Source organism: Pezoporus occidentalis, unplaced genomic scaffold (assembly GCF_034315485.1).
Source record: "Pezoporus occidentalis ecotype Australia unplaced genomic scaffold, CSIRO_AGI_Poc_V1 ctg120, whole genome shotgun sequence".
Taxonomy (NCBI): Eukaryota; Metazoa; Chordata; class Aves; order Psittaciformes; family Psittacidae; genus Pezoporus; species Pezoporus occidentalis.
The window spans coordinates 1,052,106-1,075,157 of NW_026912995.1; the positions used below are offsets into that span (position 1 = coordinate 1,052,106).

Below are 23,052 nucleotides of genomic sequence, written 5' to 3' on the forward strand. Positions count from 1 at the left end.
GAACTGAGGCCCCCTGGGATAACACATTAGAGCATGCAGCCATAAATCTCTGTTACGAGCAGTGGGAAACACAGGTCCTAATCTTGATTCCACCTAAATGAATGTGATAGCTAAAGATCTACAGCTTGTGGTAAATGGTGGCAAACTAAACTGAAGGGGTTGAAGTGCTGGCTACTCTTTGCTCAGGGATCCTTACAGAGGTTACCAGACTTCTCCCAGAGGTTGCCATCTCCTAACAGGGGGGAGCTGAACCGCTCATGAATCAGCTCTAAACCACCACAGTTACAGCTTGGCCTATTAAGGTAAACCAACATTGATTTTGGTTTGTGCTAAACTGTAGGTTTCAGGAGCTGATTCACGAGCCGTTCAGCCAGGCCTGCCACAGGGCAGATGCCTTGGGAAGACAGCAGGGTTGGGGGCATTAATTGCTTCAGCCACTGAATCTTAATCTGCCATTAGCTGCATGCCAATATATTTATGGGGATTTCCCTGTGGAGAAGAACACAAAAAAAAACCCAATAACCAAACAGAAAGTAACAGCTTAATCTGAAACTGTGATAATAATCATTTGCAGCTTACTGAGGATCCCTGTCTTCCCATATAATTTTTAAAATTGTACTTGTTGCTACCAAGAATGCAGCTGCAATGTGAGATCTCAGATGTATGTTTCCTTCTATTCCTGGAGTGAAAAAATGGTATCACAATTCACCTTTACAGCAATGCTGTGGAAAATGAAAGCTCTTGTAGTATTCACTGAAGCTTTATAAAGTTACATTTTGCATCTCGACCTGAAGGACTCATAAATCTATAAAACTATCAGAGGGTCTGGGCTTTTTGATGTCTGTGTGACTATTCTGTATATTTTGTGAAAAGGCAACTGAGGAAAAGTTGCTCAGCTTGTGTAGTTACACAAGCCAGCTTAGCTCTCTTTGCTTTATATTCTAAGTTTTACCAGAAAAGACCATTCTTGCTTCAAGACACTCATAACAAACTCTGAAATCACATGAAACTAGGCTGGTTTAGAGATTCAATGTAAGTTTAAAGCTTAGCCCATTTTTAAAAAAAGCCTTACTATGACATTCTTGAACTCTTGAATTAATCTAGATACTGTTTTGAGCAAACTTGCCTATAGATCTGGTTTGGTGACCAAACTATGTAATGTACATGAAACCAGATCACCCAAGATTTGATGCTTCTTAGTTTTGGTTTGCATTTTGAGTTTCAGACCATAGTTGAGGTAACAAACTGTTATGAATTAGAATAAAGAAAATGCTTATGTGAGGTTCGCCCAAAAGAAACCCACAGACTTTTGCACAGTTTGCACAAAGTTCTCTATTTTCCCTACAAAATTGGATAGTGCTTTAAGCATTCCTTCAGATATAAAGTAAAAACATTTTTTCTTGTCACAGGGCTTACACTTGTTAGTGTTTTGAACAAGATATCCATTTTAAGGAGCACATTCCCTATGGTACATTCAGGACCACTTTATTAAAATACATACATAGCAAATAATGCATGGCATCAATAAAAAGGTTTTATAGTGGCAATTAGGATTTGATCCAAAGTCCATTAATGTCACTGGGACCGTTTCCACTGATTTCAAAGGAGTTTGAAGTAGGTCCACATGAAAAAAAGAAAATGACTAAGCTTATCCTAGTCCACCCAGGTGAGAGGAAACCTGTGTATGTTTCACATGCCTCCCTTACCTTCTGGGCTCTCACCAATGGGTTTTTAACTACCAGTAATGGCCAGACCATTATATTTAAATTGCCAGCCAATTTCTGACCCACTGTTTCAGATCTGTGGGCTGTGAGAGCAGATGCTGAGGCGGCTGTGCCACTCACAGCTTTGTGGCATTTCACCTTGTCGGAGATGTAGCAAGCAACCGGGAACTCAGGTTTAGTGACACAGTGCAGTCCAAGCTGCCAGCACGCAGGAGTGAAAAGATATTGTTGAAACTCTCCCAAAACCAAATTACATCTTCCATTGTCTCAAAGGAATAATAAACTCTGTCTGGCTGATTGTGGAATACAATAATCATGTAGCTGAGTTAGTGGGCATTCCTGGGAGTGACTGATTTCTGCTTTTCCCAAACAGCCTTTTTTTTTTTTTCCCCCCAAGATAATAGTTCTTATCTGAAAAACAGGATTTCTCTATACATAACTACATGAAAACTAAAGTTAAGAACTTTAGAAATGGTGATATTCAGAATTACAGTCCTTGCGTGTTAATAGTGAAAATAAAATGCTCTTTAGCAATGGTTGTTGAAAGCAGTTACCACTGACACAGTGTCAGGGCCATGAAGACACTCACTAGCCCAACGTTCCTTGTTTGGCTTTTCCTGGAGATTCCCCCACCTTACCAAGGGCCCAGGGCCCCATGTCAGCCCCTGCCCCAGCCATACCACAGCAGAACCAGCCTCCAGCTCCCCATCCCCAGGGAGGTGCCTGATGCCCAGGGCAGCACAGTACTCAGTACTGCATGAATTTCTGAACAAGGATGTCTTCATTGAGACTGACCATTCACCTGTCAGGTCAGGTCTGTTAGTCCCACTCGGTCCAAACTGGATGCTTGAAAATCTCACTGCTGCATCAGCACACAGCCGCAAGGCATGTTTGAATCAGTAGCATGCATTTTGTGACTTTAATGTACTTTTCCAGGTAATGGTGGATTGTGGTTTCTGTTTTTAAGTCATGTCTTTGGTCTCGCAAGAGGAAACCCAAAGTCTTTATGTCACTGAACAATTTAACACCTATTTGTGACCCTGAGAATGATGATGTGCAAGCTAAGGATCCTGCTATCTTTCCTGCAGATGTTGGCCTAGCAGAGCAAGTGCTCTCACCTTCACCAAACACTTAATCCGAATGAGAGGCAGTCAGACTTTTCACTGAGGATGTCAGAAACTCAGCCACAAACCACCTGTTTTCCTTAAGGGACACGTTATCTCAGGTTCCTGTCTTGAAAACAGGGACAGGGGACTTCTTAATTTCTCTTGCTAATGCTGTTCCATTTTGAACGGGATTATTAAATATTAAAAGAGTGAAAGATCAAAAGATAGAGGATGACTTTTAGCCTGTTTGTTAGTCCTCTCACGTTTGCAGTTCCAATCCAGTGCAGACACGGGTATTTTTTTAGAGAGAAGAAGAGACGCAATGAGAGAGAACAAATAAGCCAAGTACCAAAATGCTGTAGTGGTTAGGACACACTCTGGGAGTTATAAACTGTGTGGTTTCATCCTTTGAGTCAGCAGACAATTAAATTTCCATTTCCCACATTATCAGTGATGCTTCCATCACCAGATTGAAGGGGCAAGGGTCTTCTGCTAGATCCAGGAGATGGATCTAGGAACCCTGTAGCTAGAAGCCCCAACCAGAGATAGGTACTTATATTTGTGGAAGACATTGTGCTGTGTCATCTCTCTCCTTGACACTTCTTAATGACTAGGTTAAGTGGCTTATTAGGCAAATATTTGTGGACCTCCACTGTCTAAATATATAACTCTGTTAATGTACTTCACTTGAAATGCAAGGCCTTCCCCAAGAATTGTAAGGTTCACTAGCCAGTACAGCATCAATACTTAGAAACTGCAACAGAGAGACCACCAGTCCTCAGCTATGCCTATGCTGTGGGTTCCTCCAGTTCAAAGAACTCTGCTGAACACAGGAAATTGCGACAAAGAAACATTTCAAACAGAAACTGTGTGCTGGATTCTCTAATTACTTTCCACTTTTCCAAATTAATGTGAAATGCAAGAAGTATCCACTTTACAGAGGTAGAAATGGCTATGTAAAATGCAAAGCTGGTCAGAATAAGGGTCTATGTGGATATAAACAGGAATAAATACACCTCCATAGGCTCTGAACTTAGTCATCAGGTTAAGCAAAATCCCTTAAAACACTCATTATGATAAGATTAAGAGCCAAGAGCCCACTTGTGCTGCTCAGGACTCTGAACTGTGGTTTGGATACTTGGAAAAAAGTCTGGTTACATAGGAAGCTGTGCCTTGCAGCTTTATTAAATGAAGTGTATGCTTCACCTGTGCTCTCCCCATGACTTTGCAGCCTCAGGAACAGTTCCAGTGGGATTAAGAGAGTGTGACCCTTCCCTGAAGTTGCTGCTTCCGCTGCTTGCCTGCTTAATTTCTTTGAGGTGAGGAAGATGAGCACTAGTGGTTCTGCTTCCTGCTCCCTGAGGTTCTGCAGAAGGAGCTAGGGAAGAGCAGACAGGAATCTGTCAGGTTCTGCCTAGACCCATAAGCAAAAGATGCCATTTATTCCCTGCAAAAGTTACCATCAAGGACAAGACAAAAGATGTTTGGTTTTCTAATCCTCTGTCCTTGGATTTAGCCACTGCTGGCTGCCATATTGGCACTAGTTGGGTAAAAGGTTGCAGAAAGCAGAAGGGATTGTTTAGGTTTATCAAACTGCAGACATTCCCCTTTATCCCTTCTAAGAACAGTCTAGATCAGGCTCTTTGGCTAGGATCTTCAGGAAAGGAGTGAAAAACATGACTAGTCTGACATACTGCTGCAGAGGACTTCCATTTCACTGGGGTAAACCCCTGCAGAGAACATGTGGGTAGCTCCTACTCAGTACAAGGCAGACAACCCATTTCAGACTGACTGTGGTCCCTTGGGTTCCTGAAATTTATTTCATTATTCCCATTGAAAGGACTGAAGAAGCCTGATGTACGGGGTTTGGTTTGCTGTGGTGGATGCACAAGCCTGCTCCTTAAGTGTGCATAAATCATGCATTAATCATAGAGGACATGAGCCCACATTCTTCTGGAACTTTGTTAAAAGGGAACATGGGTGCCCACGGCTTCTCTTTCTGTGTAAAGATGTAATTTTCCCCACAGAGCCACACGAGATACTCAGAATTTTACCCATCTTTAATCAGAAAACTCTGATTATGTGAATTAAGAAGTTATGAAACCAACAGAAAATAATAGGAATACGGAGGTGCTGAAGAGCATGTGAAGATAACACCTAAAAACCCCCACTTTCCTTTTCTAACCTATCTTTCCTTTTCAACATTCTCTCCCATATATGGTGATGAATTAAGACAGGCAATGCAGGGAATTCTTCCAATTACAGGTCATTGCATTACAATGGTTTTGGAAATAAATGTGTTTCCCTTCAGTACATACAAGATGAGATTTTGAAATCAGTGGCTTAGTCTAGGATTCAGTTGTCAACGATTTCTGTCTAGAAACTATCAGAGAATTATCCTGTGCAATTATCTTAAGTTGGCCTCTAAACCAGCACATAGGAACAAACCTCTGTTCTGGACACCAAGCACTGACTTGCTCCCTATCTTAAATAAAAAGGCAAGCTTTCACTAAGGATGCGGAAGCAAGTTACTACCTCCCTCCCACCCATCCCTAATATGTTTTATGTTTATTCTTTACAAACCTGGATAGCAAAGAGGCTGAGACATCGGCATCTCTGATGCCAGGTGGTTATTGTCCCAGTTGTTTCTTCTGGTTCCAGATGAATGACAGTGGGAGCTGTTCTGCTCCTGAGCAAAGGGCAGGAGGAGGAGCTGCGAATTCTTAGGGTTTCAGGTTAGAGTAAAAGAGATCTTAAATGCTGTTTGCCTCACAATTTCCAACTCTTTTCATATTTAATGGCTTGAAAAAAATAGGGTGAATAAATTCTAATGATTTGGGGGTTTACGCTATTGTGGAGAAAATAAAGAAATCACGCTAGTAATAACTTGTCTCTGTGCCCACACAATAATTTTACTCCAGAATGCCATGAAAATACTTTAAACAGATTTCTGCCAAGACACTGTCTGAGTAATAGGCTTACCTGGCGCTCAGGATTCAATTGTGTCTTCTTTGATTTAGGAAGTAATTTCTAAAGGATGAGGACATATGCAACTAGCTGAAAATTCGAATGACATTTCTGCTGCAGACACCTTCCTTGCTACTCCACTTCATTCTAAATGCTGATAGTGGCAACACAAAAATGGAGAATCCTGAACGCTGAATCATTCAAATGCTGTATTTTCAGACACAGCTGGTGCCTCAGTGATCAGGGTACCTCTGAATTTCGTTTACATTTGCCAATATCCAGAGTGGGATTCATCCAAGTGGCAACAAAAGCAAAACAAGATCGTAAGAAAAAAAAATTTGAGGCAGTGTGAGAATAAACTATCTACAAATAGGAAAAAGAGAACTAACAGAGAGGGCAAAAGAATAGAGAACAGCCCAGATCCACCGGACTATCCTGATGGCTTTGTGCCACCAGAGGAATATAAGGAAAGCCATCAATGGGAGAAGAATCATATAACAGCACAAAGCTACAGCAGACTCATGCCATCTTGTGCCCCCACTTCAGCTCAGGATGGAAGACAAGACAGGGAAAGTGAGGGCCCGTCACTGAGAGTTGCCTGCTGTTTGCTCTCTGAACAGCCCCATGGGGCCCAAGGCTCAGCAGGAAAGAAATGGGGGGAACAGCACAAGCTGGGACAGCTCCTGCAGAGCTGAGAAGTGGGATCAGGTAAAGAATGAATAAAGAAACCTTTGTCCCCATTCCTCCAATCCTCTGCTGGTGATAGTTTTGGTGGATGAAATGATCTGGTTCATTAGGATTTGTTTGAAAGAGACTGATGGAACAACAGGGCACGTCATGGACAACTGAATAGTTCCATCTCATTTTTTATATAAAATATTAAAGTTTTGAAAGTGAGATACGCTGTCACAAGAGAGATAGTGCTACATTTTCGCTGTATCGCAGTTGAGGTAATTCCTCTTTTCCACCTCAGAAAACCAATCCCTTTTTATCAGTTATAACTTGACGACAATGTTCATTTAACAACTTAAATAGCAATATTATGATGACATGTCCTTTTAAATGGGAATGAAAAATAATTCATAAACAGAGGCAGAAGAAACCTCAAAGTTGCGTTTTCAGATTTCTTATTTTGACGTGTAACAGTAACTTGTAATTTAATTTCCCTCTTTTTTAACTGAACAGAAAAGGATGAAACTTGTCATAAATGAGATCTCAGTACAGCTAAATAAGTCTAAAAATCTAAATTGATCCAATACTTCTTCAAATTAAACACTCCTAAATGGAAACTTGGCTCAGGCTTCTCCAACTTCATGGATTTTGATTGACATATCTGTCCTTGTAACACTCTAAATCAAGAGTCCTTATCAGAAGTGTCCCTAACTGTAACAGTCTTAAATCATGACCGTCTTTGCCAGGTGAGCCAAACTCTGGTGAGGAAGCTTCTGTGAGACTGAAGAACTCACGGTTTTGTTGTATGTGTCCAGTGTTGTAAATAGCATCAGCTTTTAGACACCTTATGAAACTAAGCAAAAAAGGTGCAATATGTGTGCCCTAGCACTCCAGCATAGGTGAAATCCAACATTTTAGTATTGTCACTCACTTCAAAAGGGCCAGGATTTCACCCTGTATGATCCCAAGTTACAAAAGTCTTCCAAAGGATTTTGAATAACAGAGTATTATGCAACCTTTAACATGAAAGGACCAAACATGTTACATTGAAAGCTCAAAAGGATGAAAGTGGGAGCAGGTGACTACCCTGCACTATTCCCTTTACACTGCACAGATCAGGCTCATTCAAAACCTCTGCTTTTAAAATCACAGGGCACACCTCAGTGTGCACGTTCGATTCACAAGGTAGTACAGACCTTCTCGCTACTTTATTTGTCCTTAATTTAAGCCCTAGCATTTAGGGCTTTGGGCCAGAGGTTACACACCAGAAGAAAAATCAGGGCCTGACTCCTGATGACTCAAACCCTTCACTTGATGCTGGAACACTTCAGCACTCCCTTGATTTTTTTTGGCACCAGGAATTTATGACCTAGATTCTGGGACACTCTAAGGCCTAACTCCTGCCTGAATTAGGCTTTTCACTGAGCTTCTCTCTGTGTTTCCTGCAGATCCTAGCAGAAAAGATCTATAATGAAGCACATCCAATTGTCACTGAAGTCCTGACACAGGCTAAGGATTTTCAATAGGGTATTCAGAAAGGAAAATTTATGCCTGTGTTAAGGCACCTTTAAGTAATCAGAGCAACATTAAGGAAATATAGCAGAAGATTGATTTAGAAAGTGAATTTCCTTGCTTCCTAGATGGCTTTCACGAGGTGCGTTTTGGAATGACTGAAAGGAGAGGGCCATGATGTCAAGAGCTCACAGTGCAGCCAGCAGCCTTTCAGTGCAATGAGAAGCATTAATCATGAGAGATCTGCATTCTTTGAAGGATTTTTTATGCATCATATTCTGTTAATTACTTAGTCCTTGTGAGAAGTCAATGCATGCTAGCTGATAGAAACCCACCTAGGTGACATCAGGAGCTCTTCTCCATGAGTTAATCTGAAGCAGGAAAACACCTTGCAAACACACATGAAATAGGACAAACTAGCTGACTGCAGTAGTTTTAAGTATATGTAAAAACCTCACTGAGATTATTTAACAAATAAATAGGAATAAATACATAAGCTATTTCAAAACAACTCAATTACTCAAAGATTAATTTTATGTACACGAAAATTGCAAAAATCACTTCTGTTGTCTGGGTATAACTTGAGAGCAGGTGCCAATAATATCTCTAATCCTTAAGTATCTCAGCAGAGCTTTAAGTTCCCAATTTCTGCATGTTTGGTAGCATGGACTCCACCTACACTATAACCCTGAGTCAGTAAAAGTACAATACTTCACAGCTCAAGCAGGGAGAAACTTTTCCTTGTACATGAGGAATGGCAAGAACACATTTTATTGTTTAACTCTTTCTAGTTAAGAGGGGAAAAACGTTTTGACCTGCCATTACCCCCTTTACACTTGCCTAGTATATTTCCCTGTCAGATGAAGAAACGTTTGAGGTGATAACAGTTTACATAATGTAGCTAAGCATATTACATAAAGATTAAAGCAGCAGGGTCAGCACAGGGGCAGAAGTATTTCAGTTAGGCCAACACAGCCAGCTCTATTAGAGGCTTGTTTTATGCCAGGTTAATGCTATTCATACTAAATACGTAACATTTTAAGTGTGGTTCTGCCTTGGCCTCTCCCATTCCTTATTGTGCTGCTTGCCACGGATGTAATGCCTACCTGTGTGGGAGGGGAAATTCATTTACCGACTACAATCACGCTAGGACACCCATCTCCAACCGGGATGGGGCACGTCACCCGGCCGTCGCTGGTGGCAGGGAGCTGTTTGTGCCATCACGACGCAGCAGCCCTGCGGTCGAAACTACCGCGATGAGCACCGAACTACGACCCCAAAGCACCGGCCTCCGTCAGGCAGCACCAGCGGCAGCTGCCGGCACCCCTCGCTGCTCCCGGGGCACCCGGCCCGTCCCCAGCCCCACCAGCCGAGGGACGCGGTGGCTTCGCTGAGACAAAGGCCGCGGGGAGGTGCGGGCAGGACCCGGCCGAGGGAACAAAGAACCAGAAAAAGACCAGAACAGCAAAGAAAGTTGATACCGGGCCCCGCTGCTCTTCCCTGCCCCCCGCCCCCCCAACCCCGCCACCCCTGAACTTTCACATGCGGCGCGGTGCGGCGGATGACAGGCCGCGGCCCGGGAGCGAATCGGGAACCCAGACCGGCCTTCCCCCCGCCCGGCTGGGGCTGCCCCATGCCCTCACGCCTCCTCAGCCCCGCTCCCCCCCCCCCCCCCGGCCCGGTGTGCTTCCCTTTAACGCGCGCTCCCGCTGCCGGCTCCCGCCCCTCCTCCGGCCCCCGCGGACGCGCACCCGAGACCCATTTCCATCACACCCCCTCCCCCCCTCCGCCCCCTCGCGAAAGAACGCGCGCGCGCGCGCTCCCATCCCGCCCCTCCCTCGGCGGGCCGCGGGAGCCCGGGCTAATTGGTTCGCTGGCGGGCGCGCGCACAGCGCTGGCCGGGCGGGGGCGCGCGCGCGCGCGCGCGGAGGCGGCGACGACGGGGACGGGGACGCGCGCGTCAGCGGCTTCACTTCTGTCCGGGCAGCGGGGGCTGGAGGTAGTCAGTCAGCGGCTGCCGCTGCTGCTGCGAGGGAGGCGCGGAGGGAGGAAGAAGAGGGCGAGGAGCGCGGGGGAGCGGGTTCATGACTCAGTGAGCGGCTGCGGCCCCTTTCCAGCCCCGCGCCCGGCCGGAGTCGGGGCGACCCCCGTCGGATCGTCCCGCAGCCTGTGTCCGGCACCAGCGAGAGAGACGGAGAGACAGAGACCTGCGCTCGCCTGCAGGTAGCAGCGGACCCCCCAACCCCGCCGCTTTCCCTCCCCGGTCTCTCCCGAGGCACACCTCTGCCCGGCTGAGGTCCCCTCCCCCCGCCCCGTCCCTCGCCATCGCTCCCGCACGGCGCTCTCCCCTCTTTCCCGTTTAGCTGCGACCCTCAGTTTCTACCTTCATCTTTCCTCTCCCCTCCCCCCTCCGCACCCCCCCCCCCCCCCCCCCCCCGACGCTTCCTGGTCCCTCTCTCTCCCTTGTAACCTCTGGCCAAGCCCCTTCTCAGCAACAGTCCCGCCCGCCCCCAGCCACCCCTGCATCTCTGCCACCGCTTCCCTCGGCTCCATCCATCTCTCCCTCCATCCATCCATCCTCCGGTCACCGCTTCAGCCTCCATTGCTCCTCAGCACCCCTCCCACTCCTTCAACAACTCTTCCGTGTCCATTTGTCCTGCTTGCCCGCTGCGGGCGGGACCAGCGACCGCCGCCGCTACCCCCGGCCCCGCTCCGCGGGCACTCGCTGCGGCCCGGGGTCGTTCCGGCGCTGGGTACTTTCTACACCCCCGCGCCCTCCATGACCGAGCATCCCGGGGTACTCCACATTCTACATCCCTTCCAGCCGCCGCGGTGGGCTACCCGGGCTACAGCCCCGAGGGGGGGACACTACCCCTCTCCTCACCCCCGAGAGCCCCGGGGAACCCCGCAGCCCAACCTCCTCCCTTCCCTCGTGTGCCCTCGACGTCTTCCTATCGCAGTCTCCTCCTCCTCTCCACGGCTGGCTCCTAATTCTTACCCTGGCCCGACCGCCGCAAACCCGGCGTTTGGGGTGCCCATGCCCTCGCACCCCACGATGCCACATGATGGGTCTCCCCGACTGGCGGGGGGGGACATGGTGGGGCCGTGGCAGCCCGGGGATGCCATCCCGTCTCTCCGGTTTCCCCTCTCAGAAACCGGGCTCCTGCTGCGTCCCCTCCCATGATGTTCTGGTCCTTTTACCCTTTACGGTTTCTAATGAAGATGAAGTAAGGCGGCTGCTGCTGTTGCTGCTCTTCGTGGACCCTGCAGAAACATTCCATTTATCTTGGCTTATAGGAAATTCAGTCTGCTTTAGAAAGACATCATCACTAGCTCTGCCACCCTTGGGACCCATCTGCACATTGCCAGGATCTCTCTGTCCCTGACTGATGTTTTTTTTTCCTTTGAGGAGGGGGAGTAGTTGCAGTTGGGTTTTCTTATTATTGTTTGTTTCGGTTTTTGTCTTGAGGAGGGAGGGGAATGTGCCAGTAGATATGTAGGGCCAAAGCAGGATCCTTTTGGACACTCTTCACTTCGAACTGATAGTTGTAGTTACACTTGTAGTCTGTGTCTCTGCTGAATCATCTCACATTAAAGGAGAGATTTTTAAGTCCCCTTTCACTCCTTCCTCTGTCCCCTCTGCTCATTTTTCTCGCTGCCACAGCAGGGAGGTTAGCAACCCCCGTCTGAATGTGGAATGGCCTGGCAGCTGGGGACATGGACATCGTGTGTCTTTCCTTGCGCTCCTTGTGACAGTTGCATGACTGTCCAGGTTCAAGGAGTATCTTGTATTTCTCTGTGTTCCTGGCATTGAAATGTTTTCCTCACAGCGTCATCCCCTCGGGTAATTCCTCCTTCACCCCCCTCCATCCCCATCCTTTTATTTGTGTGTTTGTCCTTTAAGTTTGAAGTGTCTAACTCCAGGCCCTTTACAACACACTTTTACCATGACATTGAGCATCCCTTGAACTATGCAAAATTCCTAAAATCACAGATACTGTGAGGAGAGGGCACGACAAGAACTGTGTGGGTGTCAGAGAGGGGAACAGGGAGAGAGGGGAAAGAAAACCAAGAAACTATCTAGACATCAAATGACAGATTTAAGCATTTTCTTGTTGTAAATGCTGGCATTACATGTTAGAGTAATTATATGCTCTGTGCTACTGTTACAGTGTTTGGCTGATGGATAGTAATCTGAACTTACAAAGTGAACACAGTTGTTTTTGGGTGTTACTAATATTTATAACCAAGATTATTCATGGTGGATGTCCTGTGCATGTAAGCTTTATTAAATATGTTTTAAACTTTCTGGTCTACAGTGTTAAAGCCTATGTACAATTGTGAAGAGAATTTTTCTCTTTAGGAATAGATGTATTGGGCAAAGATCAGAACTGAAATCTAGAGTAAATAAAGGCCATCAAAAGTGTTATTAAAAAAATATGAGATTGTATTTTAGCTGTATGTAGAAGCAAGGAAAACGGGTGCTTGGTATCAAAATTGCATTATAGTTATTAAATGCATATTTTGACTTGTCAGAATAGGATACTTTTGTGTTTATTACCTCTAAATCTTCTATTACTCTTATCTTAAAATCTGATAACCAGGTTGTTAATATCTGAATATTAAGCTTTGTAAATATAAGAATTATAATAATGTTGTAGATGTACCTTAGGAAAAATCATTCTTTAAGAATGAACAGTTTTTTACTTTAATATTAGCATGCAAACTATGCATTATTTCAGTTACTTCAATGAGCAGACTAAGTGTTGTGTTTATAGTTATTTATATAAATTTATATATAAAATAGATTTATAAAATATCATTTTTAATAATAAAATCCAAAATGTAGCTTAAGCTGATTAAGGAAAACACCATTTGATATTATTTGCTGTTTCTCTTAAATTTGAACATGTTGAAGGGATGCCATATATCCAGATCTCCTTTTCAGTTCAGCCTTGTAAATTACACAAAAAAGATCTAATTCCTCCTGAATTTAGTTGGATTGTGTCAGTAATGCCTGAAAAGATTACTGCTTCCACTCCATGGTGTGTACTGTTTATAGAATTAGATCCTGGAAAGGCTTTTGCAGCATAGGACTTAATTTATTTTTTCACATGCAGCTTTAACTAGAACACTTACAGCCTTTTTAAAAAGTGTCCTTTTCAACATAACCCTGCTGGCATTGATGTCACTTTACTTTTCCTTTGCTGTCTCTTCCTATAAGTATGTGCAGGGAGATGAACTTTGTTTAATCCGCTGAATGAGCATGTTTGAATCCGAGCCTGCAGTCTCATTATTCTCCCTTGAGAGAGTATTAAAACGTGTAATAGTCAGGGAGAATAGTTTCGTTGTTAATTGTGACGGTGTGTGTACATAGGTGAGAGGAAAAGCAAGTTGAAGTTCACAGTAGTTTAAAACTGTGTATGAAACAGCAAATTCTTGATTCAGACAGATTTGATCGGAAAACCACCCGGATATGTGGGGATTGTGTGGGTGTAAACAAGTAACGTTTGGGCCTCTCTGCTTTGAAAGTGATTCTTTTACTGAAATCTATAGGGAGGATACATAAAATGCAATATATAAACTATAGGTTTGGAGTTAAAGACCACCTGGTTTGGTTTGGGTTTCTTATTTGTTTGTTGGGATTTTTGTTTTTGTAGTTTTCTAGCAGTCATTGCCACCACATATGCTAATTCAGTAGGAGTTTTTTCGGGGGCATCTGCCCTTTGTTAGAACGGTTTGAGAAGTCATGACAGCTGTAACAGTGGGCTTGTAATTCCTCATCTGTTGGCATACTGTTACACTATTTCAAATGAAGGAAGAAATGAAAGTAGTGAACTACTATCAGAAGAATGCAAATAAAGCATTAACTTGACTTCTGAAATATACCAAGATATCTTGTCACTGTTCTCTGACAACTTTGTTGCCTCGTGTTACCTGAACAGAAGTTGTTAGGAAAAGCTTTGTTACATCCTCTCCAGCATGCTTGCTGCTCTAGAAGTGCACAATTTTAGTAAGTACAGTCCTGTGTTAGTGCCTTTTGGTTCTGTGAATGTTTCCATTGAGCATGCCAAGATGCGGATTTTGTAATGTGGAAACCCACATTATAGACTTGGAATGAGCCCACAGATTTATTTCATATGGGATAACAGAGAGTCTTAAGACAGTAATAGCTCTCAGTTTTTAACAAACTATGCTAGATTTGAACCAGCGGCACAGTGATGAGGTAGCTAACTCATGACATTGCTGAGCAGTTGAAAAATAGCATTCATATTGAATGGTGTTATGCTTGCAGAATTGTGTTTCCTGCTTAACTACAATAACTCATGATTTTAATATATATATAAGGGTTTAATATTAATTTGGTATAGAGTTTAAAATTACGAACTCCTGAATTATTGTTAAAATGCCGATGGCAAAACTATTCAGTATTAAAATTACTGAAGTGCTATAACACAAGCGTTATGTATTAAGACAAAAACACGAATCTATGTAAAGAAATGCTATTGGACAGTTCCTTCTGAAAAATCTAACTTTTGTGGTTTGTTTTTTGTACAGTGCAGCATCTGCCATGTCTACGGAGGGGCAGAGAGTTGACGATAGTCCAAGCACTAGTGGAGGCAGCTCTGATGGAGATCAGCGTGAAGGCGTTCAGCAGGAACAAGAAAGGGAGCAGGTTCAACCCAAGAAAAAAGAGGGGAAAATATCAAGCAAAACAGCTGCTAAACTGTCAACTAGTGCTAAAAGGTACAGTGTTCTTTTTGTGTCTTCTTTTCCCTTCTGTTTCTTCAGCTATCAGATGTATGTCTTGATTCAGTATATTAATTTTCTTATTGCTTCATTATAACACTACTGTGTCAGTGTAAAAGCCTAATAAGACTGGTCACAATAATGAGACCTGTATGCTTTTTTCCCTTCTTTGACAGATTGCCTCTTTCACATGGTTTTAATAGTAGCTTGCATGATAAAAGCTGACATTTTTTTATTGCTAGTAAAACTCAGACAGTTTTGTAGCCTTATAAAATATATCTCTATATGTGTATGTATGACTGATGTTGAAACTTGTCAGTGTAACTTACAGTTAATTAACCATAAACATTTCAGACAGTTCAGCAACTCAGCATGTTAGGACTACCGTGATACCTATTGCTGTAAAGTACTGTGTTTCCTTTCCCCAGATGGTCAGGTCAGAAATATTTGAGTGAACAACAAATGCATGTTGGTTTCATTACTTTAAACTCTGGTCTGTTTTAATACCCATTTCTTTTCCTTCTCTTTTCTACTTGAAAGGTGGGTTAGTAGAATAGCTAATTAAATTACTCTGTGCTATCATATCAATCTCCAGATAATGGCTGTCTTGCTTGGACCAGACAGAAGGAATTTACAGCTTAGTGTTGCTCCATTAGTACGTGTAGGGATGTTAGTCTAGGCAACAGGATTCAAATGGGATTATAGTGACTGAAGTTAAACACTTCTAAAATAATCCAGTGAGAGACCAGTTCTGCAGATGATCCTGATGCAGTATTCCCAGATCCTGTTTCTTTGCTAATTCAAAGTTGTGTAAACTAAAAGAGAAACTATTGGTGTTGTGCTGCTATGGTGCTGCAGTAAAGAAAAAGCATTGAGGCCCTATTGCCATAATTTATAACATATGCATATAGTAGAAGTTCATTAATATCAGTATATGAACATGTTTGTACATCTCTTCAGGATTCAAGTCTTTATCTTCAAGTCTTTAATCTGCCCTTACCATTTACATACTTTTCTGAAATCTCTTCTGTCTTTCCAGTGAGGCATTGTCATGCTTTTCTTCTGCCACAGACACCTTCCTTAGAGCTAGCCTTCTTTTTTTTCCTCCCGAGTGAAATGCTCTCTGAAGACCCATTCCTACTATGACACAATTAGGAGATTATGTAGTCATTACTTACAGGATAGCCAGCAAAGCTTGCCCCTATTTCCTTTTATGACTAAAGGAAAAAACCCAAAGCCAGACCGTAACAACTTTCACTTCAAACCCTGATGTAGTTAATCCTTACAGCCGTTAAAGTTTCTGTCCACCTTCTCTTTCAGTCTGTGTCCTGCTGTTGTTGCTTTTTAGATATTAGGAATATTGGACTAGTCATGACTTTAGAGGTCATAAAAATGAGTTTTTAACATCTTTAGAAAAGAGTCTGTGTTCTGAATTTTGTACAAAGCCTAATGTAATGATGCCACAATTCTGACAAGGGCCTGTGGACACTATCCTATTAAAAAATTAATAATGATATGTCAGAAATTGGTCTATTAATCTTAGCTTTGTATCTTCAAAGCTTAGAGCTTTTTTCAACATGCTTTTCACAGTGATAAAATTATTTAAACCTTTTAAAGTTTAATCATATCTGCTTATGATTCTGCTGAAACTAATTATGCCAGTTGCTGACATCAGTACGTCTGCCAGTTAGACTCTAAAGCCAGCTTCACATGTGTACTAATATTGAAGGAAAGCCTTTTATTATGCATTTTAAAATCTGAGATGATTTACAGGAGTTCTATAGATACATGCACAATAAATACTATTTTTGGGGAAAAAAAAATCTTTGGAAAGATCACAGCAACATAGTTTTTGTAGTAATGTTTTTTTTTATAGTATCATAGGCTGTTTTTGGGGGGGTGTGTTTTGGTTTTTGGGGTGAGTTGTTTGGTTTTTTTGTTTTTTCAGTATTCGGTAGTTTGTGACCTTGTTAGAATTGGGATTATGTTTCTATAAACATTCTTAACCTGGCCAGGTTTTCATAGTGGAGGCTTTGTTTCTTTGCTTTTTAATTAAAACCAGTAATGTCTCAAGGAAAATCAGAAATTAAAGTAGAAGATAAAAAGGAGAGGAGTAACATAAAGGAAGGAAAAATGGCACTGAGTGCTCGATTTGTGACAAGTATTACAGAAACTACGTATAAAATATCTTCATAATAATACTATTATTTTGTTCGTTAGAAGTGAAAAATAGTGCAGGAATAAGGCTATACCTCCTCAATGGGAATGTTGTTCTTGACCAGATTAAAAAAGTTATCTTTTAAAAATATGAATAAATTGAAGTGATTCTGCTGCCCTGATGGAAAAAAGACTGAATATATGCTTAGCAACCTTTTCTAGCTTTTGAATTCAGTGAGTTTGTATGGCATTACTGTAAAGTCACAATAATCTTCACTTAGGAGTTTCACTGTGCAATTCCCTTTAATAACTCCATTACAGTTGAAGGATTCAGCTCTTCTAAAATCAGTCAAAACAACAAACACCAGTGTACTGCAGTTATGGCTTTGGTCAAGATTCCTTAATTCCTGTTTAGAGCACAGAACACCAGCAAGTTATCACAGCACTGGAGCCAGTCACAGGCTGCAGACTAACCTGAGTTTGGAAGTTATGTTTTCTCACTTGGAAAGCTTTTTCATGCATATGGAACTGTAGTCACAGTATTTTTGTATTACAGTATGATACCTCCTGTATATCTTGGATTAGAAGGAAGATTTGTGCATCCATATTTGGAATACCTCTGCTCTGTGTTTTGTTTGTACGTTTATGTAGTCAGATCTAAAAAATTTTCAGTAGCATTAGGTTTTATATCAAACAAGATTTAGCAGCATGTTGGCTTTTGCTTTTTGTGTATAAGTAAACTGCTACCATGTCTTATGTATGAATATAGAATCATAGAATAATTAGGGTTGAAAAGGACCTTAAGATCATCAAGTTCCAACCCCCCTGCCATGGGCAGGGACATCTTACGCTAAATCATATCACCCAAGGCCTCATCCAACCTGGTCTTGAACACTGCCAGGGATGGAGCATTCACAACCTCCCTGGGCAACCCATTCCAGAGCCTCACCACCCTAACAGGAAAGAATTTCCTTCTTATATCCAATCTAAACTTCCCCTGTTTAAGTTTTAACCCGTTACCCCTTGTCCTGTCACTACAGTCCCTAATGAAGAGTCCCTCCACAGCATCCCTACAGGCCCCCTTCAGATACTGGAAGGCTGCTATGAGGTCTCCACGCAGCCTTCCCTTCTCCAGGCTGAACAGCCCCAACTTCCTCAGCCTGTCTTCATACGGGAGGTGCTCCAGTCCCCTGATCATCCTCGTGGCCTCCTCTGGACTTGTTCCAAAAGGTCCATGTCCTTTTTATGTTGAGGACACCAGAAGTGCACACAATACTCCAGGTGAGGTCTCACAAGAGCAGAGCAGAGGGGTAGGATCACCTCCTTTGACCTGCTGGTCACAGTATCACAGTATCACAGTATGCTAGAGATTGGAAGGGACCTCAAAAGATCATCTAGTCCAATCCCCCTGCCGGAGCAGGAACACCTAGATAACGTTACACAGGAATGTGTCCAGGCGGGCTTTGAATGTCTCCAGGGAAGGAGACTCCACAACCTCCCTGGGCAGCCTGTTCCAGTGTTCCGTCACCCTCACTGAGAAGAAGTTCCTTCTCAAGTTTAAGTGGAACCTCTTGTGTTCCAGTTTGCACCCATTACCCCTTGTCCTATCATTGTTTGCCACTGAGTAGAGCCTGGCTCCATCCTCGTGACACTCCCCCTTTATATATTTATAGACACTTATAAGGTCACCTCTCAGTCTCCTCTTCTCTAAACTATAAAGACCCAGCTCCCTCAGTCTTTCCTCATAAGGGAGATGCTCCACTCCCTTAATCATCTTGGTTGCCCTGCGCTGGACTCTCTCCAGCAGCTCCCTGTCCTTCTTGAACTGAGGGGCCCAGAACTGGACACAATATTCCAGATGGGGTCTCACCAGGGCAGAGTAGAGGGGAAGGAGGACCTCTCTCGACCTACTAACCACCGCCCTTCTAATACACCCCAGGATGCCATTGGCCTTCTTAGCCACAAGGGCACAGTGTTGGCTCATGGTCATCCTGTCGTCCACTAGGACCTCCAGGTCCCTCTCCCCTACACTGCTCTCTAACAGGTCGTTTCCCAACCTATACTGGAACCTGGGGTTGTTCCTGCCCAGATGCAGGACTCTACGCTTTCCCTTGTTATATTTCATCCCGTTATTCCCTGCCCAACTCTCCAGCCTGTCCTTTCGCTGGATGGCAGCACAGCCTTCTGGCGTGTCAGCCACTCCTCCCAGCTTAGTGTCATCAGCAAACTTGCTGATAGTACACTCAATTCCCTCATCTAAATCATTGATGAATATATTAAATAGTACTGGTCCCAGTACTGACCCTTGAGGCACTCCACTAGTTACAGGCCTCCAACTAGACTCCGCCCCATAGACTACAACTCTCTGGCTTCTCTCCTTCAGCCAGTTCGCAGTCCACCTCACTACCTGGTCATCCAGTCCACACTTCCTCAATTTAGCTGTGAGGATGCTGTGGGAGACTGTGTCAAAGGCTTTGCTGAAGTCAAGGTAGACACGCTCCTTTTGATGCAGCCCAGGATACGGTTGGCTTTCTGGGCTGCGAGCGCACACTGAAGCCAGTCCGTGTTCATTTTCTCATCAACCAACACCCCCAAGTCCTTCTCCACAGGGCTGCTCTGAATCTTTTCTCTGCCCAACCTGTAGCTGTGCCTGGGATTGCTCCGACCCAGGTGTAGCATCTTGCACTTGGCATGGTTAAACTTCATGAGGTTGGCATCAGCCCACCTCACAAGTGTGTCAAGGTCCCTCTGGATGGCATTCCTTCCCTTCAGGGTATCAACTGAACCATTGCTTTCTAAAGTGAGCTGATTATGGAGGCTATCTGAAATGATTTGAATCAGTATCTAAGATTTTTGTTTTGAAGATACAGAGTCTCTTCTGTTAGCATTGTTAACAGGTATCAAGCATTGCTAACAGATGGTATCAAGAAGGCAGAATGCCATCACACACCATCAGTCTCTGTTAATACTTTTAGGACTAGCTGCTATACAGGTGTAATAGCTTACAGCATATGTCATACACTGTACCGGTCCTTCAATTTTCCTCACCCAGAGGGCATCACCTTAAATAGCAACCTTTCTTACCCAACATGTCAAGATTGAGAAACTTGCTGCATATCACAATTACAGTTCAGACACGGAATTGAATTGCTGTCCTTGAAAACAGCAGGCATCTTGTTACCTCTTAAGTAGCAAATCTTAGTATGACCTTTGGATTGAGAGAAGTATAACCATTCTTGGCTGCTATAGTAGCTCAACAAATAAATGTATTGTTTTCCTTGGCTTCTGAAGCTGATAGTTGAAAATCTGTATTGTTATGTGTCCAGTCGGTGAATTTTTTTATAACCATCTGTGCCTACAGTGAATTGTGAACTTTGAAACTTTGCTTGTAATCTTTTCTTCATTGAAAGAAGTTACAACCTGAAGGACTAGCAAATAGGCAATGGGTTAAATTTGTCCAAAATGCAACAAAATAGAAATAAGTACTTCCCTACTTTACCCCCCCCCCGCTTTTTTTTTTTTCCTCGGAGAAGTTTATCACAGCACAATTTTCAAGGAATCTGGGAATGAAATTTAGCATGTTGAACATGACAGCAAAATATGGAGTGCTTTTTCTTAAAAGAAATATCCTTGTCATTTACTGTGCATCTAGTATGGAGGCGAGAATATTTCTTTTCCTCCAGTATGAATCTAACCATCTTTAGCAGAATTTTCTGCTCGGTCACAGTTTATATAATACTGCAATACATACCCATAATTTAATTTCTTAGTATTTTCTTAATAGCATAGTCTTTGGCATGGACTATTAGTTCATGAGGCTTTAATGCATAGAGATGTGTATTTTGGAAAGGTAGACATGGTAAAAAGAGCTTATTGTCATGTAGTCCTTTATTTTGCTTCTTTTACTGTTAATTATGTGGGGAAATCCTTTGCCATGTTCAGTTTTTTCTTACCTTTAAGAAAGCTTTACTGTTTCCTTCATGAAACAGCACAGATTCCCCCTAGGCTTGGAACAGTAGTAAATATGTGTCTGTGAGAATTAATAATGTTTGAAATCCACAATGTACTTTGATGCTTCTGAATTTAGGGGTAGATTAACCTTTGCACTGTTACTGGAAGGCAACTGTGTTTGTTCTTTTCTGCTAGTAAAATGGAGGGGGAAATATTTTTATATCTGTATATCTGTAAGAGAGATAGGGGTCAAATGGCTTCTTTAAGACAAAGCAAAGAGTATGAGATCTGACATTGCAAATTAAATGTCCTACGTGTACAGCCCAGGGCTTTGATTACTAGCAAGGGCTTCTCCCCTGCTCCCCAGTATACAGTAAACCAGTATGTCATCTGTCTAAATATAAACTGGATATGTATAATGATTTTAGTTTAGAGCCCTTTTTCCTCTCTCATATAGCTAAACACAGCAGTAGTGAGGCAGAAAATCCAAAGAAAATGATGCCAGAAAGAACTCTGCAAAAAATGTTTTGTTGCCAGAGGCCACATATTCTCGCGGTGAACCCTCTGTGGTCAGCGAAGGAAATGAGGCACATCCTCTCCTGTGCCAGATTTGGAGGGCAACTCAATGAAACAAGTGCCAGAGCAGTGGAATAACTCGTGCAGATAAAGGCCAGCTTGGACACTGGAAGTCTCCTATCAGTGCAAGACTCTCTGGGATGCTGCCTGACGATTTAATTGTAACTTTGAATGCTGTGACATGTGAACAAGCTATTGCATGTCAGCTGCTCTGCAGAAATTGTTTATGAATGTGCTCTCAGCATGAATGCAAGGTAAATTAAGGTTGCAACAAAAAAGGTGTAAGGTGTATGTATTAATTTTAGTTCAGGATGCCGCAGAGTAACACGGACAACTTGCTAAGGAGCAATTGATGGACAGTATCGTATTAATATCTTGTTTGTACAAAACCAATAATGAATGAAACACCTTTTATATTAGATGCTTGCAAAAGCAATTAGGACTTTTGAACATAAATAGAAAGTATCATCTTATCAATTTTGATGGCTTGAAGCAGAAAGGTTTTGTTTTATTTAGATGGTCTTTAAGGTCCCTTCCAGCTCAAACCATTCTATGATTCTATGATTCTCGTTTGCTCAATCACAGGAAAAGCTTGATAAGGGGCCATTTTAGTGCTCTTAGCGTTAGAAATTAGAACTTTTGGATTGAACTGAAGAAGAAAAGGAAAGTCTCTGTACCCTTTTCTTTTTTTTTTTTCAGAACAGAAGGAATGTGGGTTAGGATTTAGGAGGAAGAATGTAAGATTTTTGATCTAGGACTCAAGTTGCACTTGTCAATCTGTTCTTGATGTGTCTCAGACTCACTGTAATGCAATGAAATATTAACTGTCCTTACTACTGTATGTAAAGCAAAGGAATAATCCCTGACTCAATAGGAGTTCAATGCCATCATTCTGTAACTTCCCAGAAGGCAGAAAAAGCAACCCATAAACCACAGAAATTGAAGATTCCATGCTACCTAGGCTTTCCATGATTTGAATTTGTGATAGTAAATTTCAAAATCACAGTAGAAATTTGTCATATAGAGAATAAATATTTTATGCCTCTCCCACACTTGTAAAATCTCTTTTCTGAAAGGTGTGAACTGTTACGATTATTTAAATGGAGTAACTTTTTTAAAGCAACATGTTGATGTGCTTAGAAGTCACTAATCAGGTTTTCCCTTTTAAAAAAGGTGGTGGATTGAGCAGCCTGTGCCTGTATTTTTGCAAGAAAGGAATTATATTTTTTTTGGAAATTATATTTACCCTGTAGGTGTAAATATTTCAATCAGTAGAAAAAGCAGATAAACATTGAATTTCTCCCCGTTTACAGGGGTAACTAATGTGTGTGTATATAGGGTTGGGGTACACAGGTTAGAAGAAAAGCTAATCATCTGAAAGAATGTTTTTATCTTTTCAATGATATCATCTGGTCTGATAAATTATTATTACCTCTAGCTGCAAATCTTGCCCACATATGTCCTAATTATTTCAGAATGTGAATGATGCAGGATTAGAGTTTCTGGTTCAGGCCAGTTCTTCTACTGCCTTTGGTTCATTTATTCATTATAGCCATAAAATCAACTCGGAGTGGCACAGGGGGAATTTTGATAGTGGCTGTGAGACCCCTCAGCATGTAAGATTGTGTTTGGATTTT

At 42.7% G+C, this 23,052-nt stretch overlaps 1 protein-coding gene across 1 annotated transcript in view; it reads left to right on the top strand.

The window, feature by feature from the left end:
* Window positions 1–9,911: 9,911 nt before the first annotated feature.
* The window catches only part of LOC134157816 (ubiquitin-conjugating enzyme E2 E2), a 210,078-nt gene continuing 196,937 nt past the window's right edge, over window positions 9,912–23,052 (top strand). Inside the window, exons 1-2 of the mRNA XM_062607171.1 lie at window positions 9,912–10,204; window positions 14,540–14,728. Coding sequence (XP_062463155.1) covers window positions 14,553–14,728 — 176 coding nt within the window. The 5' untranslated portion in view covers window positions 9,912–10,204; window positions 14,540–14,552. The remainder of the gene's footprint in view (window positions 10,205–14,539; window positions 14,729–23,052) is intronic.